The following is a 22,861-nucleotide window of genomic DNA, read 5'->3' on the forward strand; positions in this document are numbered from 1 at the left end:
CTGCCCCCCGATTATGACCCGACAGCCAGCCACAAGGTCGCCTCTCAACCTTTTCTTGCGGAGGCTGAAGAGGTCCAGGTGCCCTAGTTTCTCCTCATAGGGCTTGGCCTGCAAGCCCTTAACCATACGAGTGGCCCTTCTCTGGACCCTCTCCAAGTTATCCACATCCCTCTTAAAGTGTGGCACCCAAAACTGAACACAGTATTCCAACAGCGGTCTGACCAGTGCTCGACAGAAGGGAAGTATCACCTCCTTGGCTCTGTTTGTCATGCACCTGCTGTCCCATTCAAATCACTGTCCCAAATCGTTTCAGCTGAATCTGATTTGGAGATTCAACTGAATGTCCAAAACAAACCTGCCCCATCCCCCACCCGCTCTCCCAGCCTCGTTAATGGCTGCCCTGCCCAGCCCCAGTGTCCCGACTTTTTAAAAGAGCCCTGCACCCACCAGCTGCTGCCAGGCTGGGGGGTAATCCCCACTGCCCTGTGCTGCGTTGGGGGTTCTGCCACGAGCCCCCTGAGGCACCGAGGGCCACCACAGCACCAAGTGAGTGCATGGCTTTTTGTCGTTGTTGTTGGGTTTTTTTAAGCACCAGGATGCTGGGGCCAGGTGGGGCAGCCATGGGCAGAGGGGGGACCTGGGAGAGCGAGCAGGGGATGAGGGCTCATGCAGAGCCCCCCATGCAGCGCAGGGCAGTGGGGGGCAGGAGGGATCATCCCCCCCAACCTGGCAGCAGCTGCTGAGTGTGGGCTCTTTTTTTGTTGTTTTTTGTTTTGTTTTTTTAAGAGCCGGGACATTGGGGCCATGGTAGGGCAGCCATTGACGAGGCTGGGAGAGTGGGCAAGGGTTGGGGGGCACTCAGGGGGGCTAAGGGAGCAGGCAGGGGATGGGGCCTGGCAGGGGTCTCCCCATGGTCCCCTCCCTCCTCCTCCACCCCCCTACTTACTGGCATGGAGCTCACGTTCAGCTCCCTGTGGCGGTGAGCAGGGAGTGCCTGCATCACCAAATCTCTGAATCTTTTTCCAAATATTTTCCAAATTGATTTGGAGGCTTCAAATCAATTTGGACCTTTCTATTGGTCTCCTGATTCAATTCAGATTCAGAGACTCGGACGCCAAATCGAGCTGAATCTCCTCTGAATCGAATCAGCACCCAAACCTTCGCACAGCCATAGTATCTACGTGTGTGTTTAGTACAAGGGTTTTGTCCAGATTTCACTGTAATTAAAATTTCTGTTAGAAATGATAAACTGTCCACTTCCTTGTAAAAATATGCCATAGAAGTAAGAACTTCTGCTGATAAATAAGCATTAGCAATTAAAAATTGGCTGCACTTTAATGATAACAGAAGTATACAACAGATCATCTTCCATGTACTCTGAAAAATACTGGAGTGGGAAAGCTTTAGAAAGCTATTTAACAAACACATCAAAATGCAAAATATAGTCTAAGTTGGCAAATGTTATATGATGCTACATCTACATGAAGCTATTGAGAAAATAGAAGGAAATAATATTTTCCATAGCTCCATTACTAGAGAGCCACCAAACCCACTGGCAGCTTTTCCAGGCTCATCTTTAATACAAAATGAGCACATCAAAATCAAAATGTGCAAATGTCAACTGTAAACTTAAGATTAATTAAAAAAAATAAATTTTAAAATCAATGAATATCATACCTGGACCACCATTTACTGTATCCCTGGCTTCCTTCCTAATGGCAATATACCTTTTCTTCCTTTCCATTGGCACCTAAGACACAACAAAGAGCTAAGTTTTTTTACATGGTTTTTAACTTGAATTAAACAACAACAAATCCCAAACAAGTTGAGCATATTTTATAGATAGCATATTTATCTGAAGTAATACAGCTTTTCAACTGATAGCCAAAGAAAGAGTTCCAGCTACTGAAAATGAATTGCAATTCTGATTAACAGTGCTTAGAACTACCTTGTGCCAAATGAATTACTTACTCTGGTAGTGGGTTATCAGAGTAAGTTTGCCAAAACAGTAAAAGCTGTGCTTTTCAACTCCCAGAGTTTGGGATTTTTACCTGCAAAAATTATGAACCAACTAGTCTTAAAAAAAAAAGAAAAAAGAAGATAAGTGGATTTTTCCTAGCAATTTCATGTATTCCAACAGCAGTATTTCCATCTCCCTATCTCTTTGCATGTGTAAATACTATGGTATGCAATGACTGTTAATGTTAAAAGCAATTTAACATTTCCACTTTATTATAACAAAGCAGAGCTCATACTCACCTCAATTTCTACAGGAAAAGAATACTGATGCTTCAGATCTATCAAGTTTTCAAAAATGAGCAAGTTCTGTGAACCAAAGCACAGCTGACAATTTAGGAAGTCATAATGTAATCAGTGGCTGCTACTGCAGTCAGATTAAATAGAATCTATTTCAACATACCAAACACAATGAAAAGTAATGGTCTCATGCAATGAGTTCATTCATAAGAACTATACTAATATAAATGTTCGTTTTAGAATCTTCTGAGAAGCAAGATTTTTTTTGGTGCTATCTTTTACTGGAACAACTACATAATTACAAGAGACGCTAAACAACCTTTCAGACATAGAAGTGCTCTTCTGCTAACATTTCTCCAACTATTTAGTTGTTCCAGAAAAGATTTCACTAAAATACTGAGCTTCTCACATATTTCCTGTATCTTCACAGCTATAACATTCCAACTCTATTAATATTTAAGAAACTAAATGTTGGTTATTTTCTGTACTTAACCAACAACTATTTAAAAATAAAGTAGGGTCAAATGTCTTGCTACTTTAACCCCCAACCAGATATGGAAACCTTTATCTGCATTCAAATATTATATAGGATTAAAAGAAGCCAACCACTTCCCTGTTTATTTCAGACACTATTAAGAGAAGGACCAGTTGTGGGAAACAGATTTTGGTTTGATTCACTGGAACACAAGTAACATCTTCCCATTAGCATCTTACTATACCGGATGGACCCTGCAGAACATTAACAACAAATGGTAGTTTCCACATCAACATTTACCTTTTCTGGTTTTTCTGTGAAAAGGAAGCCCTGGTAGAATTTACTTTCAGTGAAGACGCAACTGATGACAGCAATGGCACAGTTATATGCAGCACAATGATACTCTCTCCTCTTTCCCAAAAGGTGACTCTCACCTGCCATATTTTCTGTAAATGCATCATAGCAAGACCTTAAAAGAGAGACCAAAAATCTTGTCAACGTTTTCTAGAATATCACAGAGGCCCCAATACAATGAGTAGTGAAGGAAGCAGAAAGACAACATAAGCTTTGTAAGGGAGCAAGAGTGCAATCAAGCAGTACCAGCACACACCACCTCAAATATTTAAGTCTTCAATAGGAATCCTTTGTGGCAGCAGTATCACCCAGCACCAGTGAAAACAAACCTTAGCTAGTATTTCTATAGAAATTCCCAGTGCAGGGAACCTATTACTTCAGCTATTTCAAATTAGAGGGATACAGTTCCTCTACCCATATAGGTAAATTTCACAAACCTCTTCCCCAGAAATTCAAGTGGGAACGGGCCAGACAGGAATCATTATACAGCAGGCAAATAATGCAAACCTGAATCTGGTTTTCAAAGTTCTGCCAATCATCAGACTAAAGCTATTTTTTAAATAAAGATCCTTGTAAGACATAATGAATTAGGAAAGAAAATAAATATAAATTCATTAAATCTGCTGCATTTTAGTGTTCTGTACGCGTCAAAGAGGAAAGATACTTAATTGTAAAATAAAACAATGCTACTGAACTTTTACATGTACTATTATTTTTCTTTCTATGGTGTTAATTCATCAAAATGATACCTGCTGCCATTACTGCAAATTCATAATGATGTAAATGCAAATCTACAATACCTGTAGTGCAGTGATACTGGGAAATTTGCTGGCTCCTTAAAAATAAATTGTATCCTGGGATCCTGTGGTTCAGGATCATAATTACTGTAATAATTATACACAGCAAAAGGTGGCTAAGCTACTGTTGGAAATATTAATGCTACACCTTAATGATGAGCATCATTTAGGAATAACTAAAATGCATATCCTCTCTATGAAACATTCATCTTCAGGAACTAGATGGCCAAACAGACCTTTTCCATTTAAGTGTTATGCTTCCAATTTCACTGGACAAAGGGGACACTAACAAGATCTAGAGTCCACCATTAGCAAGCTAGAATAAAGTTGATTTGCAGAGCATCATTTTCAGAGATGGCAAGATATGTCCTTTATTAAACACTCCCCACCTCCCACAACACAGGACATACAAACAAGGAACTAAGAAAAGCTGTAACTACCCTGATGAAGTATTCCAGGATATGGACAGACATAATTTGTAAAGTGCTTCAAAAGCTACGGCACTTTGAAGTGCTTAAAATATGGAGCACTTTGGCCATGAACAGATTTACAGCTCTCCTTCTCTGTGCCCCGGCCCCCCCCCCCCCAGTGCTTCATAATGCACACAACAGCATGCAGTAGCATGCTCTTCAGCCACAGCCAGAAAGTACAATAGGTTATTGCTCAGTCCTGCAGCTCCATTCCCCAGAAGGAGCACTTCATAAAGTATGTACATTTGTCCACTTACCCTTTAAAAGCACTTCAAATATAACATCTGTTCATGGCCCTGGCCTCTACATTTGCTGGTCACCATATCACCATATTGAGACAAACCCAATTCCACATCTAGTGTTTAAAACATGATTTGGATCTTCTCTTAAATTTATCCATTGCTAGGATGGATTTTTTTTTCCAAACTGCATACAAAGAAACAGTATCTGGCTCGTTAGCTAATTAGAAGCAAATAAAGGTTATTACACACATGAGAAACACTTACTTTATTAGCATCTTGGTAAGTTCATTCCCTTCTACATTTGTGGTGCCCTGGTAAGCCTGGTTAATTTGAGAGTCCTTCGAGTGAACATCCTCTTTTGAGACACGTGAATACAGCACTTCCAGGATCTTATAATACCCCATTTTCTTGATGACTTGTGTATTAAAAACTGTTTCATTTGACTAAAGACAAAAAGCACAGAAAGATCTCTTAGCTCTTGTCCTTATAACATATTTTGCTACCGTTTCCACTGAGTTGTTTCTTATTTATTTCTTTGTTCTAAAGGTAACAATAATTTTATATCAAAAGTCAGGTTTCAAGCTGCTCTTAAATAAGTAATTTATGAATACTTTATATTAAACTGTTGTTTATTGGGATATCTACTGTGTGTCAGTAATTAATTTAGTTTATTAGGGGCTGTTAGGAAAAAAAATAAGAAAAAGAATGGTTGATAATAAGCCATGCTCCTGCTGCTGGCCAGGCTGCAAGCTGCAGGAAAGCTGCAGCTTCCCCAGCCCCCAGATTAGGCTGCAGAGGACTCGTGGCACGGGCTTTGCCCTGGGACACGTAGCAGGGGCATAAGGTGTGCACTGCTTCGTGTCCCCAGGGAACCAGATGTCTGTACTCATCTGGACATGACCTAGATGTTCAAACTTAGGCCATTTACAGATGCTCATTTTGTGCCGGGAAAAAAAGCCTCTCTCCTGGCACAAACAGGGAAGTACAGACATTCGAAAGATTTCTTGTGGAAGAGAACTGGCTCTTCCACAAGAAGTTAGGCCCTTATTGTGTTAATTTTTGCTCTAGTGTCCTCAAAAATTGAAAACATTATTTTAAATTCAATCTTGTTTCTGAGCTAAACAAACTATATATTTGTAACATCTCAGAGAATGACTGTAACTTTGTAGCAAAACTGTTCCAATTGCAAAGAATAAACGATGCTTACCTTTGTAAATCTAGACTTGAGTGTATCCATGGCTTCCACTACAATCTTGCTGAAGAATTCTTTCAGTGCGTCCAGGCTGCAGTATAACAGGAGTGTGAGGAGAGAGCGATCCAAAAAGGCTTGACGTGTGACATTTGAAAGAAGGGATTCACTCTGGAACATTTTGTACACAGTGTCTAAGAGCACCACTTGTTTGTTGCAGTCACTCCTACATGAGATGAAAATTTTTTGGTGAAAAACCTCCACTACCAAATTTGTTTAAGTTTTAAAACTCTGCACAATATCTACTTTTTTTATCCCATTTCCATTCTTACTTACTCGTATCATGACCTTAGCAGATTGATCAAGGTTACCAGTGTCAGGGTTTAATCTTTTATTAAGTAACATTCTGCTGCACAAGTCACTATTTGTCCAACACCATAACCTGGCACAGAAATCCGCTCGCCTAACAAAGCCATTCTCCAATGAAATGTGAAGCCACTAAAGATTCTGTCTGGTTCAGGGGAATGCCCAAACCTTGACTCAGTTTCCAACTGGGTAATTACAATCTACACCCACATTTCTCCTCATACTGTCAGATGCCAAGTTTTTCCTCCACTTCCTATCAAACAGGTGTGGTGCTGCTGTCCACTGTTAAACCTGGATGTATTTCATTCCATAGAAAGCTGCATAGTTGAAGCAATTCTTGTATATGTATAGTCACATCTTTTCAACTATTCAAAATATTATTATATAACTGAGCATGTAGAGCAAGCCAAATTGGCCAAGCATAGGAAACTTGTCATATACAACAATTTGTTTTCCAGCATCCAGTTTTGTTTGTTTACAGATGTGTTCAAATTAAGTAACAAATCTCATATATACAAAAAAGGTATCAATTACTGGAGTCTGATCCATGGTGATGAGAGCCCAATCATCTATTCATACATAATTTTGCAAAAGAAGTATCCGATTCATTAAGGTACACAGCTTCTGGTATGGAACTGCTGGGCATTCAGAATCTCATCCTCTATGCACAGGACCGTTTGGATAGGGATGATTCTGCCTGAGGCAGGGTGCTAGACTAGATAACCTCTGAAGGTCACTTTTAGCCTTACTTGTATGACTCTTAATAGAAATGTTTCTACATCTTATGTAATATGCAGAGACCCACCCCCCCTCAGAAGGAGATAAATAGATAACAAGGAAAAAGCTGCTAATCCCTTCCCAAATGAAGCCAAATATAGCCACCATTTGCTACTAAATAGTAACATGGGTCAAAGGAAAAAAGACAGAAAGGGGGTGGAATTAAAAACTTGAAAAATGGCAGATATGCGACACCACAGAGATACTTTGGGCCTCCTTTTCTCTGAATAATAGAAGAGGTTGGTCTTGATTTCCAAAAAAATAAAATTAAAAAAAATAAAAACAACAACAACAACAACAACAAGAAGGATTGGTTACTTCCCAAATTTACAGAAAGGAAAAAAAATGTAGCCTACTTATAATAGTTTTGCTACATGCATACGATACTATAGATAATTATAAATCTAAAAATCCAAAACAAATATGGGCATAAGAAAGAGACTTAAATCACAAAACTAGAAATCAAAATATAAGCTAGAACACATTCTTTTCTAAACAACACATTTTTGTTGTACCATTCAATGGGCATGTTAGCAATACTGCTGATCTGTCGTGGTGACACTCATAGTAAATAAGTCAGCATAATATATTTCATAGATTCATAGATTGTTAGGGGCTGGAAGGGGCCTTGCAGATCATTGGGTCCAGCCCCCCAACTCTAGGCAGGAAGACAACTGGGGTCAAGAATCCTGTGAATGTCTTGCATGATTAGTGTCTTGATTTGAATCGCACTGGAACAGACTGCATTATAAAGGCTTTCCAGAATTTGTCCAAACATCTGAAGTATCACAGGGGAAGACAAAATAATAACTGACTGGATTTTATAGAAAGTACTTGGAAAAGGCAAACAAGGAAAAATTTTAGAAGGATATGTTATAATTTATGAAGGCATGGTGGGGAGGAGACACAAGATCTCTTAAAAACAACAGCCAGAAATATAATATTTGTATGCATATTACTGCTTGTATGTTTATTATTAATGTATATTATTCTATTACTAGGTCTCAGGCCACCACTGTAAGGTTTACATAAGAACAGTTTTGCTTCAGTGAGGTTTCAAAGAGGGACAATAAACTGAATTCACCTTTTGATAACTCTTTTGAAGCTGGTTTGAAACAAGTCCTCCATGCAGTGTCTATGATCCCTACAAAGGATTTCTGTCATCAGCTGTAACAGCAAAGGACTCTGAGATAATTCCAGAGCATCTAGAAACTAGAGAGAGGGGGAAAAAAAAAAAAAAGAATACAAGAGCTGCAATAACTGTGTTCTCAACAGCCCTAACGTGAGACAAAAATTTGAATCTAATAGAAGAAACTGAACAAAGAATTCAAGCCTCTGAATTTGGATGTCTTAGAGTTCTACAGGCGTGTAGGTTGTAGCCGTGTTGGTCTAAGGACATAGGCAAACAAGGTTCCTTGGGTGAATCTAATATCTTTTATTAGACCAACCCAAATAGTTGGAAAATAATTATTAAGCAAGCTTTTGGGTTCAAAAACCCTTGGTCAGGCTAAGGAAGTTTCAGCAGTTGGTATGTGCTCTCAATGGGTGAGAGACAGGCAGGGGGGGCGGGAGGGGGAGAGAAGGGAGATATCCATTGTGTTTGTGTGAGATATTTGTGTTGTTTCATTGCATCCAGGAAGAGCACACACCAACTGCTGAAACTTCCTTAGCCTGACCAAGGGTTTTTGAACCCAAAAGCTTGCTTAATAATTATTTTCCAACTATTTGGGTTGGTCTAATAAAAGATATCAGATTCACCCAAAGAATCTTGTCTGCCTTAGAGTTCTACAAATATTTGTTCAAATAAAGTTAAAAGTTTAACAAATGGAATAACTGCATGACCCCTACTAGCTGAGCCCCTAAAAAGCTAAAGTGATTTTGTCATGTGACCAGAAGAGTTGGCCTATCAAACATAGATCTATAGGGAACAAATAATGGAAGAAAGAAGAAACGCTGCCCAGTGTCAATTTTGGAATGCTACCACCACCACATGGATGGGAAGGTTACATAGAGGACTGGAGCAGTGGGTTGCAGTGGTGTGGTCACACCACCCCTTCAGCTGTGCTCTTAGTGTACAATGAGTTCTCCAAGCTCATCAGCTGGTGGCACAGGCTTTTACCAGAGGCACTGCTTCACATAGCTCTAGGTCTCAGGGGGTGAGCAATGCTGGCATTTGCCCCTCCTTTTCTACTGCACTCAAGTTTGGCATAAGGAAGCAGATGGTGAATGGCAGTGGCGATCACCCCTTGGGCTCTAGAGCTGTGCAAAACAGTGGCTATAGCAAAAGCCCACACCAACCAGCTGATGAGCTCTGAAAGCTCTCTGCACAAGTAGAGCTCGAGCCAGAGCCCACACTGACCAGCCAGGAGCTCAGAGGGCTAATTACATATGGGTTGCATGGCCCAAGGGGGTGTAGCTAAAACTTCCCTCACTCCTCTCCTGGATTCACTGTGGTTATATGTAAAACTTCTCCAAACTATTACAGGCTCCCTTAATAGGGTAGCTGTGACAGCCAGAACCAAATAAATTAATAAGCAATAAAGATGTGCTTCTTAGAGGCATTTGGAATTTTTGTCTAATATAAAGCTTGTAAATTTGTAACCCGCAAATGTAAGTTGTAACTATTCATGAAACTAACTGGGCCTCAAAGACAAAGCTATAGCTGTAAGACTAGCTGACCTAATAGTTTTTTGCTCAGAATTCAGCTTGATAAAAACTAGATTCAACCGCCTGGCCCACCCAGCACATTCCAGGAAAGCACGTCTCAAAAAAAAGCAGTCAGAGGAATCTAAAGGGGTTGGATTTAGGCGAAGTAAAGTTAAATTCAAGCCTGAAGATGCTGCATTGTAATCTGCTTATTGGATAAACCCAAGTTTGGGTAGTAACCTTTTATAATAATTTTTTAACACCTTTTAATCCCATAGGGTAACAGCTATAAGGCAAGATTGTGAGTGGCTCTAAAGCCAACAGATTAGCATAAGACTAGGTATAAAAAGGGCGTGTGTCAGGTGACCAACAGGAAGGAGGGAACAGAATGGTCACTGCTGTTCCACGCCCGGACTCCCCATGTGAGTGAGGATTGGATCCTGATTAAGGGAACTTCCCCGGTAATCCCTCCAACAGTGTCAATCCGGGATGCCTGACTTCGCTGGAACCACCTGGCACGCACCTGGCATTGAGGGACTATCCCCATGTGAGTGAGGATTGGATCCTGATTAAGGGAACTTCCCCGGTAATCCCTCCAACAGTGTCAATCCGGGATGCCTGACTTCGCTGGAACCACCTGGCACGCACCTGGCATTGAGGGACTATCGATTAGTTACCAACCCATGTCTGTCTATCTGTTGTTTTAAACAGCTCAGGGGCTGATACCCTCGCAGTGCCCAGCCAGCCTGTGACAGATTGATCTATCTGTTGTTATTATCTGTTGTTATTATTTACTATTAGCTTTTTAATAGTGCATTATTTGCTTATTGCACTTATCTTTCTGTTAACTGTTGTGTGAGTGTAAACTATAATAAATTTGCCATTGCTTTACTCCCAACTCTGCCCCCTCAATCCCAAACCAAACAGCCCAGTGGCTAAATTGATATACTCTCAGTGCCCAGCTGGCCTGTAACAGGTAGCTTGTCATATTTTATGCTTTAAACTTGCACCTGTTTATAGAGTGGTGAATTATAGCATTGTTTAAAGTTTTCTTTTATATTCAGCCTAAAGTTCTGTATAGCCTCATTATTATCTGAACTTTTCATTTTGCTGGTGTTTGCAATATCAACTGGCCTTGTTTCCTGCAAGCAGTTTATGACCTTGGGTTTGCTCGCATGCTGTTTCTTTCCTTTTTCTATTACTGTGAGAAGGTTTTCTAACACAACATAGTAATAGTTTTGTTACTAGCCCAAATTAACTGAACTTGGCACTAATTGGCTGAATCAGAGGGATGAAATGATTGGATCTGTTAATGAAAGGTCATAAAGGAGACCAATGGACAATGCTTAAAGTAAGACACTGGAAAAAGGCCAAATTAAGAGGTGTGCTCATAATGGGAATGTTGAACAAAGCAATATGCTGACAGGATAAAATATGAACAATATGCTGACTGCAAATAGACCAATCCAAAAGCAAGGAGTCATCAAAGGAGTCAAGTGAAAGAAAATCATAAAAGGGGCAAGCAAGGAAGTTAAGTGTCATCGTTATCAACATCATAATTTACAACATGAATGCAGCTTTCGACACCTGTCGGGATCATCCCAGCCAATAACAAACCCTTTGCTTCAGGAATGGAGCAGCTGTCTTTTCTGTGAGGCAAAGTAACATCTGGAATTGGGTGAGATCATCGTATTAAGTGCATTTTCTCTCTCTGAACAGAGAAACTGCTGAGATGATACTTGTTATATTAATAAAGTTAGACTTTGATTTTAGGACACTGAGTTGTCTGTGCTCATATTTCATGTACCATTTAAGGGTTAATTGTGCTTTAACAATCCCTAAGCACTATCTGCTGGTCAGTGGTGCAAACAGTTGATGGAGAATGCGGACAGCTAGGATTCATTGTGGTTATATGTAAAACGTCTCCAAACTATTACAGGCCCCTTGTCATGAATGGAGATTATAACCATACCTCAAAACGACATTCCTCATCCCAAGGCAGGCTACTGACATACAAATTAGCTCTACCCAGATAAAAGACACGTGTTCTTGAAAGCAAGGATCTGGTAACAGCATCAATTTAAATATAACAAGTTACTATTTTCCCCTCTCTCTCCCAGAGTCAACTAATGAGAGCCCTATCTTACAACCTTGCACCTTTGAATAGTTGTACAAAGGATTACTTATTTGAATAATTCTTCACTGCAGTCAGTGCTTGCAGGACTGGACCCTGCATTAATATTCTTCATTCCTAATTTGACAAAGATGACATATTTAACATAAACTGTATTTTTTTGCCAGAAGTTTAACTTACGTTTTAAATTATACACCTTAAACTCACTCAAGTACTGACCTTTTTAGTGCAGTCCACATAGTTGTTATATCTCAAAGTTCCCTTGGGGAACTCATCAGATTTCATGGGAAAATTGAAGGCTACAAGTTGGTCAAGAGCATCCTTTAGCTCTTTAAGCCTTTCTCCAGTCAGATTAGTGAAGAATGGAAGGATAACCACAGCTTGACTCTAAAGTAAATAAAGAGTGGTTATATAAAATTCAAAAAGCCTTTCCCACCTCCAACAACGATCAGACCACTTAACGTGTCATGGTTTAGTAGCAACTTCACTGGGTGGTTGGATGGCTCAGACAACTGATGTTGAGATGACACAGCCTTTTTTCTCTTTAGGATGGTTCAAAATTCAGCTCTGGCCAGTACTGTGACTAGCCTACCCATGGACAGATAGGTCATGGCTCATATGCGTAATGAAAAGATGTTAAATATCAGAAGAAACCACCAAAACTTGTATACTGATTTGATACCCTTCTTGGTAGCTGGAGCAGAAAGTTCAAGTTCAACTGAATATGAACACTAGGACGTTCCCTAGAGCTACTCTGTCTAGTTCAGGACAGAGGCAAATTGGCAGCAGCAATGATACAGCACTTTTTCTGTGAACAAAAAAACTCTGTTTCCAAGATACTCAATTCAGCAACTTTCATAACTCATATCTTTTTTGTCCTTTTCTAGTAAACTAGAACACATACAGGTTATTGGGGTTTTACTGTCTTCAGCTAACACAACTGGTTCTTTAGCTTATGTAGAAGGTGCTTAACTCTTTTTCTATACAGGTGACAGTTTCAATTGCTGCAGATGGTCTGATCAAGTTAGTCATTTTACCATTTTATTCTTCATACATTTCAAATGAATTTGTAACTCATTATATATCTACCTATTGCTGACCTTTCCTAAAGTCTACATGAGCTACGACTAGGAAAAACAAGGACGGTTAACAATGCATGCTTCCATCTAGGAAGTTATGAGCACCTTGATTTGTCATTTCCAGATTTGTACATTTTCCTGTAAAAATGAGAGGAAAAAAAGCAAATTCTTTGCTCCTACTATAAAAATGAAAGCAAGGTAATATAGGTTCTCTATAAAAAGCAAAGGCCAGCTGCAGGAGTCCATCACCCAGTCACTTGCTGCTGATGTCTAATGATGGCAGACATTTTCTGAAAATGTATTCCCATAAAAAGGGATTTTATATCTAACCTGGAAAAATATAGAACAACGTACCTTTAGATTTAGACCCAAATTCTGATCAACAAGCAAGCTAGTATAGGTATTAAAAACAGCAAAAAATGCCTCATGTTTCGTATTAAAAGAAACTGAAGAGTCAACCTGGAGAGAAGAAAATCAAAGCTGTAATTTTTAAAATATATACATTATTATAAGAATATTCCCTATACCTTATATTTTTATTCTTAATTAGAACAGTCATCCATTTCTGAAATTAATTAAGGAAATGAACATTTATACATGATAGGGGTGTTGGTTTTAAACACAGCATTAGCAAGAATTTAAAAAGCTCTCACATATGACAAAGAGAACTGTATAGTGACACTTCAGTGCCCATGAGAAAAAGAATATTAAACTCCCTCCCAAAGGCAGGTCTTCTGTGAACACTCCACTGTCAGATAAGCCATTAGACAAATCCCTTTGTGCATCATTAAACACTCCTCCAGTAATGTTCTTATAGAAGTATGGTGGGGGTGGAGGAAGGAAGGGAAAAGTGACAAGTCATAATTCTTCTTCCTAGCTATTTCTGCATGGGTTTAAAAAGATAATCTCCCAAAAGCCAGTATCTAAAGTAGTCTAACTTCAGGATAAAAAGAAAAAGGAGAGATTCAGAAAGGTGACAGACCTGAGAGGCAAAGAGGTTAGAGTTCTTCACAGTTCTTAAATAGCTTACTGAAACAGACTGACATGGTCACAGCCTCTCTTAAAAATTACTGTTCAGTGGCCAATAAGAAATTTTGCATCTCAACTAACTTCTCCGAAATCCCTACTTATTTCATTACATATTTTCAGTGATGTCAAAGGAAGCTAGAACTTGGGCCACAATGACAACAAATGGAAGAATAAAATTCAGTATGTTAAAAAGCAGTTCACTTTTTCTAATGCCTAATACGCATTGTTTATGTTTTCCCAGATAGACAGAAAAAGAAAACAACAACAACAACAACAACAACAAAAACTCATCTCAAATAAAACAACAAGCAAAAATTGTCACTCTCTCAGAATGGCACACATTCCTATAAACTTTCTAAAAGTAGCTTTGATTTTACTAAGCAGCATATACCTGCAGAACTTTGGCCAGCAGGGTCAACACAGCCATTTTACTCTCAGGAGCAGAATCTTTGGCCCACCAGGTGTCAAGTCTCATCCAATTTCTGAGGACTGCAGTCACTAGCTTCATTCCCTGCTGCTTGCGTACAGTGCGCTCTCTAAAGCTTTGATCTAACATACCATTCAGAATGGTACCCACCTGAAATTAAAGTATGCACAAAAAGAAGAAATCCATGTATTCCAAATTAAGCCCTAGAAATAACAGTCAAACATAATGTCTATTCATTGAGACAGATGACTATAAAGGCCTCCTTTCCCTCCATCCCTGCCCTTTAACCCTCTGGATCATTATAGTTTATTTACACCTTCGATTTTCTGATAATCTCTCTATATATTTCTTGAGTCTTTAGCAGCTATTACCATTCTGGGATTGTCCACAGCTGATTTCATAAGCTGAAGTATGGCCACATCAAGGTTCTTCAGCAGTTCGTGATTAATGGTTTCTGAGAACAAGTTGTAGAAATATTCTCCATGGCAGAAGCTGAGCAGATTTCTCGGTGCTGCTTCAGAGAGCGGTACAGATAACATCGCTGTATTCAACATCAGACTCACTAGTTCTTCACTCTGTGGAAACCAATACAAGGAGACAGAGTCAATCCGCCAATCTATGGGTACTAAAAATTGCTCGTTTCCCAGAGAAATCAAGAGAACTTTTAAAACTGCCTCCTCAAACAGTTGCATGTGTATTTGTAGTATACAAGCAAATAGTAAACACAAAGAATAAAGCACAACCAGTAAAATACTAGGATATTTCCTTTAGTAAAGAATCCATGATTTGCCTACTGGCACTCTGCACTGGAGTGGAGGTGCTAAGGGATGTTAATGAATACTGCACTCTGAAAGACTGCATGTAAACAATATATAAAGAGATATCGCCCATTCCAAAATGTACACATTGTTGAAGTAGACCAATTTCTCCTACAATGTTTCTGAGAGCACACCAAATTAAAGTTCTGGCATCTCTTCTCTTAAATACTGCGTGGAAATCGTATCATATCCTACCTGGCAACCAAAAGCAAAGGCCAGCTGCAGAAGTCCATCAGCCAGTCGCTTGCTGCTGATGTCCAATGAAGGTAGACATTTTCTCTCATCCCCTGGTGCAATGCCTTTGTAAACAACTGATAGAAGCTGAGAGCCAACTGTGAAATGAAGTCCTGAACCCTAAAAGTGAGGGAGGTGGGGAGGAAAGAAAGGGAGAAGGGGGACCCCCCCCCCCCAAAAAAAAAAAAAAAAAAAAAAAAATCACTAAGAGATTCCATTTTAGGTTGCTATGAATTAAGAAAACAAAAAAAGTTAAATGCAATATACAGAGACTTTTCAACTGCTCCATTTAGCCTCCAAGGGAGGAGAAGGGGGGGGGGGGAAAAAGAGAAGAAATTAAACTTTCAGAGAATTGTTCTGTGACAGGACATGTAGAAAAGCAATCATGGTTTTCTGTTTTCCAAGCGCTCTGATCCAGTAGTGGCCTCACGAAGGTTTACACAGGCTACCGATACTCCTAAGAAACACCTCTGACCATTTGTTGGCCAGAATAAATTGATGATTATATGGGACAATATTCAGATTAAAACATATATGGACCAAAATTTAAGGGACTCTAAACTTCTCTGAGCTTAAGGTATCAAGCTTCAGATGACAACCACTACAACAGGGGTATGTCCTCTGTGGTTGTCTGGACCACCCAGGGAAGGATAGGTGGTTGGAGACCTGCCAAAAGTTTCATGATGCTATAACATGTTTTTACATCTGCATCTGTGGCATTAATGAAGAAGCCCCAGACAAATATTGGTCCTTGGGGAACATCTTCAGTTCCTTCTGCTGTTCCTTGGGTACTTCGCCTGTGACAGCAGACTATCCTATAAAAGGAAGTCCTATTTGGAGAGGAGGGTCTGATACCTGAAGACCCTCATCTGGAAAAATGGCAAACAAATAGCTATTCAAGTAGAAAAGATTCAGTCTCCTTAGGCTCTTTTTGTAAGAGGTTTAGAGGTGAAATGCTGTTTAGGCTTTGTATGCACTTCTTGTACAGCTACCAGGTCAGATGTCAAGTACTGCAAGAAGTAATTAAACTCCTTCTCTGAGACCTATTTCTTCATAACGGTCATTTTTAAGGTCAGAAGAAAAACTGCTTCCCCTGAATTACCTCTGATAGAGATACTAAATTTCTGTGATTATCTTGATATAGTGTGTAAAGTCTTAGACACATCTTTAACTGCCATTTCCAAAAACGTACCATACTAATAAAATATAAATATAAAATTAAATCTATAAAATGTAACCATTTATATTTTACTGGCCCGCTTTTTCTAAGATCTAAATCAATATGCTTGCTGCTCTGACAAGTAAAATAAGTGGGAGATGTACTATTTAATCTACTGCTCCATTTGAAATAGAGTTTATACTGTTGAAGTAACCTCCATTTTAACTGCTGAAGTGCACAGGTGCGGGCAGATCATTAAATACTAGATAATTTTCCCCAGTAACTGAGTTCTCACCATGTATTCAGCTGCTTTAATGCCTTAGTGTGTAGTAACTAAGGCCCTGAAGTGCTGCTTTTTACATTTGTAGAGTATGATGTAAAGCATTAGTATAAGGGAACATGGGCAATACAAGAGTTCTCATCCCACTGACAGCACCAACTCTTCACCACTGCTCCCCTCTCTGCCATAGTCTCCTCACCTGTAAAAGGGCAATACTATTCACTGATTCATTTCACATGGCCTTTATTTTTTTTAAACTTGGCTATGGAAAAGGAAGTGTTCACCATAGGTTTATATATGTAAATAATAATTACCTGAGACTGCAGCACAGAATGAAGCACTCCAGCCTTGTGGAGCTGTTTGCATGCAGATAGGATGGAGCTAATTCTAACACGATCAAAACGAGCATCTGGATCATACAGATCAACCGAACAAAGTTCCTGAATGCTGACAAGGAAAATATTTTTTTTTTTTTTATTTCTTGTGCTTTTATTAGTGCAATGACATAGCATGGAAATAAAATACATCATCCTATAAAAGTACACTGGAAACTTTACTCACTCCGCAGTCACTATGAGCTGTGTTAGTTCTGACTTTTAATAATAATCATTATAGTAATCAAAGAGTTCCTACCTGTGCGATGTTATTCTTTTCTTTATGCTTAGCTCCAAAGATGATTTATAGGGAGTTTTCGCCAAAGCTTTCATGAGCCTCACTGTATTATCTGGGAGATTTTTCATAACTTGAACGTCAGCTGTGTTAAAGCCCACAGCTGATGGATCACACACTGTCACCACTAGGAGTTCTATCAGATTCAAATTAAGCAATTCCTTCTCAAGCAGCTAGACAGAGTCAAAAAGTAAAATGCAGACAAGTTTTATTAAAAAAAAAAAATAATAAAATAAAATAAAATCAATTTGCACTTTTCCCCTATATTTGCTGTGCCTGAGATAAAGCAAAATATGGATGATTAATTTATTTGAGTTCTAACTCCAAATAACTCATTTCAAAATACTATTAGTGAATCTCACCACTACAGCTATTAAGTGCTTAATTTTTAAAGACAGAACTGTGCAACAGCACACCTATTTGCACTCCACTCCACAGGTCAGTTATTTGTATTCACATACCCTCCATTTCAGATTCTAAAAGGTAGACACATGGAGTGGATATTATTCTTAATTATAACTTTATCACCCATATGGCTTTTTTATACTTACTACAACAATTATGTCTAAATATGAGAACACTATGAGCTTTAACATCCAACAGGGACTATTGGATTAATTAATCCCTTAACAAGATGCTGCCAAGAATGATCCACTTCTCCAGGCTAGTGATAAGCCTGTCCTTTTCACTAGGGAAATGCCTTGGACCTCACTCACTGAAGCTTAAACACCAACTTTAAATAACAGTTTTAATGAACTGAAGAGAGCAACTGCTAAGAGCTGCTAGTCCAGCACCTACCTTCCAGAAATCTTGTTGACAGGTCTCCAGGATCATGCTGACAAACCTGATAATTCGGACTACAATTGTACATTTGCTGTAACTGTACTCTTCTCTTTCTTGTGGACTGAACACGTTGTCTTTTGACTTAGTGTAAAAGCACTGTTCCGCTGCATGTATATCATGTAACGCAATAGTTTCAAGGAAGAACTCCACAGCTCTCAAGAACGAAGAATTTGTACCTAGAAAGAATTATGCCACATTAAATAAGAGTAACTCTTAAATTTAACACAACATTCTATGCTTAGCACATGGCTCATGACCAGCCATTAATCCCTGTTGGACGTTAAGACTCAAAGTGTTCTGATCTTTAGATGTTATTATTAAACAAGTGATATGCCAGTTAAATTTGTAACATTAAGGACAGAATTTCATACAACTTTGTATTCTTTGTGCACATATATTAGGTACCTGGACCCACAGATCAGGTGTTTATAACTATATGGAGGTAAGGCAAATTCACATCTGAACAATCAGGCCCTCAATGACCTGTTTATTATACAGTTCTAATAACAACAAAAACTTAACCTCTTTACACACAGGTTTTTTTAAGCAAGCACTGAATACTTTACAAGTGGCTGCTTAATTGCACTTACACATTCTACTGCTGTAGAAGCTCTGTTTAGAAATGAAAACAACTCTTTTTGGATACAGACTCAGTGTCTAATAGCTATATACAACAGGGCTTCATACATGACCAGAATGATGGATATTGAGATCTTCAGACTGGATGCTGCTGAAAACATTAGAAAAAAGTAACACATTCAAATCACTGGGCTGGCAGTGGGGAGAGAAGGCAATCCTCACACTGCATGTTAGTAAGCACTTCTAGCCAATAAAGGACAGTAGGAAAAAGGGCTTTGGAAAGAGTCAAGTCCAGATGCCTTGAATGAATCTTCTTATAAATACAAGGAAACACTTCTAAAAAATGGGAAGTAAACAGGAGGTATCACTCTTGCCTACTAAATTGAAAAAAAAAAAAAAAAGCCTCCCTGTTGCCAAACTGGTTAGGAGCTTGTATATCTACTGTGCTCAGAAAAAAAGTCTAGCCTAAACTACAAACCCATCACCGTATGGATTTAGGTAATGATTTAACTGTAGCCAGAATCACTTACCTAGTACATTTTCAGGTTTGAACATTCTCTGCTCAATGAACGTATTGTAGCAGTCCAGAGCTGCTAAAAGCATATCCATCCACTGCACAACAGCCCGCACGCTAAAGGGCTCCTGTAGGTGATGGAGAGTTGGGTAGGAAAGGATCCCAGACAGATTGTCATCCTGATTGCCACCTCCTTCAAATTTGTTAATAAGGAAAGAGCTGTCCTGTTTTTTTAGAACATCACCCAGCCAAGAAGATGGTGACTTGTTTCCTAACAAAAAAAAAAAAAAAATAGTAAGAGAAATTAAAAGTTCTCCAAGAAAATGCACAGCTGGATCCAGGTGTGCACCTGCACGTACATACACGTGGATCCAGCCACATGTGTCACACACACAATTAGCATATTAAGAGCGGTGCAAGGAAGTCTACGTACACATACATGTGTTTTTATATATACATGATTTCTCCAATATCAAGATTCATAATACATATGATGTACGAGATCAACAGGGATCTCAGTTTTCTGCTCACCACAGAAAACCGCAAAATCTGTTTTTCCACAACCTACCAAAGCAAGTAACATCTTTTCTGCTCTTATTTTTGCCTCTTGGCTCACCAGTCAGGGGCAAGGGGAGGGGCGGGGGGGGTGCCACGGGGAGAGGTGGTGAGGCTTATTGGCCAAGAGGAAAAAAGCACAGTAGGAAAAAAAAAAGAGATCAAACTGGTGCTGCTCACCACAGGATGCCACTGTGCTTTTGGTAGGTCACAGAAAAACATGGATTTTTATGTTTTTTAAAATGAAGATTTTCTGCCTTTTTCCCTGTGGAAAACTAGGATCCCTGATGATCAACATAAGAAAACATATTCAGTTTGTTGCTTTTATTGCCTGACTACTGTATTGGGCCTAGCCATTCTTCCAGTCCTACTTCTCTGTGCTGCGTATATCAGACAAATAGGAAGAGATGGTACATGAACCAACAGCTCTGTCCCAGAAAAGTATGCTGTCACAGCCACTTTCTCAAGAGCCACTTTATGCCTAAAAGTGCATCTTACAAGTCAGAGTGGAGACACATTAGCAGAGTAATGTGAGGAAGCCTGCACTGTAATAAGAAGCCACAGCATTTATACTGAATACTAGCAGCTGCTCAACCATGACTACAAAAAGTTTTTTGTTAATAAATGTAAACTACTGTACTCTGCAAAATTGAGCAAGCATGCATAGAGATATTTGTGAAACAGCAAACTAGAGCTACATTAAACATGATCCTCAATACCTGGTAATAGAGGAACAAACTCATAAAAGAGCTCCATGGATTTATGTCGGCACTCGGTCTGAGGTCGTCCACACTGCATCATCAACCACATGACAATGTCCAACAGGCACAGTGATTCTGCAGGTTGAAACCCTCTGTGCAAAAACACCACAGTCTTTACTGGTATTATGCATGGACTTTTGTTTTAGACAAAACCATAGTACCATCATGTTAATAAGACCATTCTGCTCCACTTGCAAACCATAACGTCCCATGAATTATTCCAACTGTCCTTTCTACTACCTCGGGAAAGACAGAGAAAGGAGCAGAGATGGTTGGATAGGCCAACCCACTTACACTACAAACTTTTATACAGGTGTAAACTGGACTTCTTACTGCCCTCAACTAATTTGATTAGTGATGACCATTTCAATTGCTATAACATCAAGATTCAGCTGCCTTTCCTTCCTTCAGATGCAAAAAATAAAAGCATAGAATACATCTTAAACAGTAAGCAGCATAGTGCTTAATCCCACTAGTTAACTGATCTGTGAGCATGTAACCAATCTACCTAACTGCTGATACCAACCTTCACACTCCACTTTCCCACTTCCTTAGGGGAAAAGGACATTTTCCAAGCCTCTCCAACAGTACTAAGAATTCTGCATTATTTTTGTCCTATTGTTCATACAACACTTATTTGTGCCTAAAAACATCTGAGATAGTTCCCTCCAAGGTCTTTTAAATCATCTTCAAGATGGCCCCAAAGATTCTTGCAGGGTAAATTACCCTCTCTTCCCAGTACCTCCAGAGTTAGAGTGATCTGTCTCTCCAGCCTGTTTTGCTCAAAAATCAGGGATAGACAGACTAATAAAACCTGATCCAGCATCATCACATTCAGCTATTCTAATCAGACATTCAAGGGACAATTCACAAGTTTCTCATCAGGTATGTAGGTGATAGAGTTGTGAATTAGTAGAACTCACAAAGCTAAGTGTTTGCATGCATCTACCAGCAGACAGCGAACAATACAGGGAAGCCGGAACAAGTCCCCATCCATGCAGCTTCCCAACAGTTATGCCAGCAGGACATGCAGCAAACCCTTGGGGGGCATCAGCTGCTAAAGGGGCAGAAGATGTGGGCAGAAGCTCAGACTTGTCTACACAAGCTTTCTGGTCACATTCCTGTGGCACTGGACACCTGTTATTCACAGAGGCAGCACTACTCTGCAAACAAAAATTACTCTGCCACCACCAGGGAACTGAGTGTGCTGTCAAGAGTTCTGCTAGAACACACTGTTGCATAAACTGGGCCAGAGCAACAACCCAACACCATTTTTTTTAGTGTACTGTGAACTGAGGTGTAGCATCTGGCAACTTAAAAACCTCTCAAGTTACTTACCGTGGTAACCGCCGTTTTTCTGCCTTGTTTAGGGAAGGTGCTTTGTGCTTAATTATGCGCTTCAGGTGGTCAATGGCATCACAACACTGCTGAGTTGTACCTATTATAAAAGAGAAAATCCATCAATGAATCCAATCCTTATCTAATTAACACACAAATGTATAAATATATACAAGAAGAATTCCATGCAGGGATGACATGCAAAATAAACTCCTCTTCAGCAAACTGTTTCCACTGTAAAAACCACATCATTCTGGGACTGTATCTACCACCTTTAGCAACTCCAACAAGAGGAGTTTGTTTTCCTCAGGGAACATTTCCTCAAAAAGCAGCCCATCCAAAATTTGTAACACTAAAACTTTATATTTTAACCATTATTACATGATAAAATGTTACTGACAAAGAATTAGCATTCAATACTGTGGAGGAAGTTGCAAATTTTTCATACAACTCTACAATAAAGACTGTTGATGAGATAAAGATGGCAAGAGAAATATTTTTTGAGTTAAGTCTGTTGAATGACAGTATTCTATGCTCAAATATACTGAATTTCATTTTTAATGAGTGTAGATATTGGTCCAGGACATGCACATCAGAACCATCCGAAGCATTAAATATTATTGTACAATGCTTGAAAAAAATCAAAAACTTTACTTGACAAACAGAAAAGATTCAACTAAATTAATGGCATGTGAAGACCGTACAGAAATGCCAATAAACCAGAAAATCCAAATTACCATGGAACAAGATTAAAGAAAAGAAATCATCCTTTGAGATGAGCAGCATCTTATTTTCCCTGCAATGGCAGATCTCTGGTTTAGTTTCTTGAGTGTATTTCACACACTGTTTATAAGATTCAAAAATATTTCT

General features: G+C 39.2%; 1 protein-coding gene across 1 annotated transcript in view; it reads right to left on the bottom strand.

Annotated features, from left to right (window-relative positions):
- The window catches only part of PRKDC (protein kinase, DNA-activated, catalytic polypeptide), a 123,501-nt gene that overhangs the window by 65,163 nt on the left and 35,477 nt on the right, over window positions 1-22,861 (bottom strand). The window contains exons 29-45 of the mRNA XM_025201027.1: window positions 21,992-22,091; window positions 20,612-20,745; window positions 19,354-19,608; window positions 18,200-18,420; window positions 17,366-17,574; window positions 17,047-17,179; window positions 15,255-15,413; window positions 14,613-14,816; window positions 14,206-14,391; window positions 13,140-13,244; window positions 11,926-12,093; window positions 8,011-8,138; window positions 5,802-6,009; window positions 4,859-5,037; window positions 3,032-3,200; window positions 2,260-2,325; window positions 1,678-1,750 (exon numbers count right to left, since the gene is read on the bottom strand). Coding sequence (XP_025056812.1) covers window positions 1,678-1,750; window positions 2,260-2,325; window positions 3,032-3,200; window positions 4,859-5,037; window positions 5,802-6,009; window positions 8,011-8,138; window positions 11,926-12,093; window positions 13,140-13,244; window positions 14,206-14,391; window positions 14,613-14,816; window positions 15,255-15,413; window positions 17,047-17,179; window positions 17,366-17,574; window positions 18,200-18,420; window positions 19,354-19,608; window positions 20,612-20,745; window positions 21,992-22,091 — 2,697 coding nt within the window. The remainder of the gene's footprint in view (window positions 1-1,677; window positions 1,751-2,259; window positions 2,326-3,031; window positions 3,201-4,858; window positions 5,038-5,801; window positions 6,010-8,010; window positions 8,139-11,925; window positions 12,094-13,139; window positions 13,245-14,205; window positions 14,392-14,612; window positions 14,817-15,254; window positions 15,414-17,046; window positions 17,180-17,365; window positions 17,575-18,199; window positions 18,421-19,353; window positions 19,609-20,611; window positions 20,746-21,991; window positions 22,092-22,861) is intronic.

Source organism: Alligator sinensis, unplaced genomic scaffold (assembly GCF_000455745.1).
Source record: "Alligator sinensis unplaced genomic scaffold, ASM45574v1 scaffold615_1, whole genome shotgun sequence".
Classification (NCBI taxonomy): domain Eukaryota; kingdom Metazoa; phylum Chordata; order Crocodylia; family Alligatoridae; genus Alligator; species Alligator sinensis.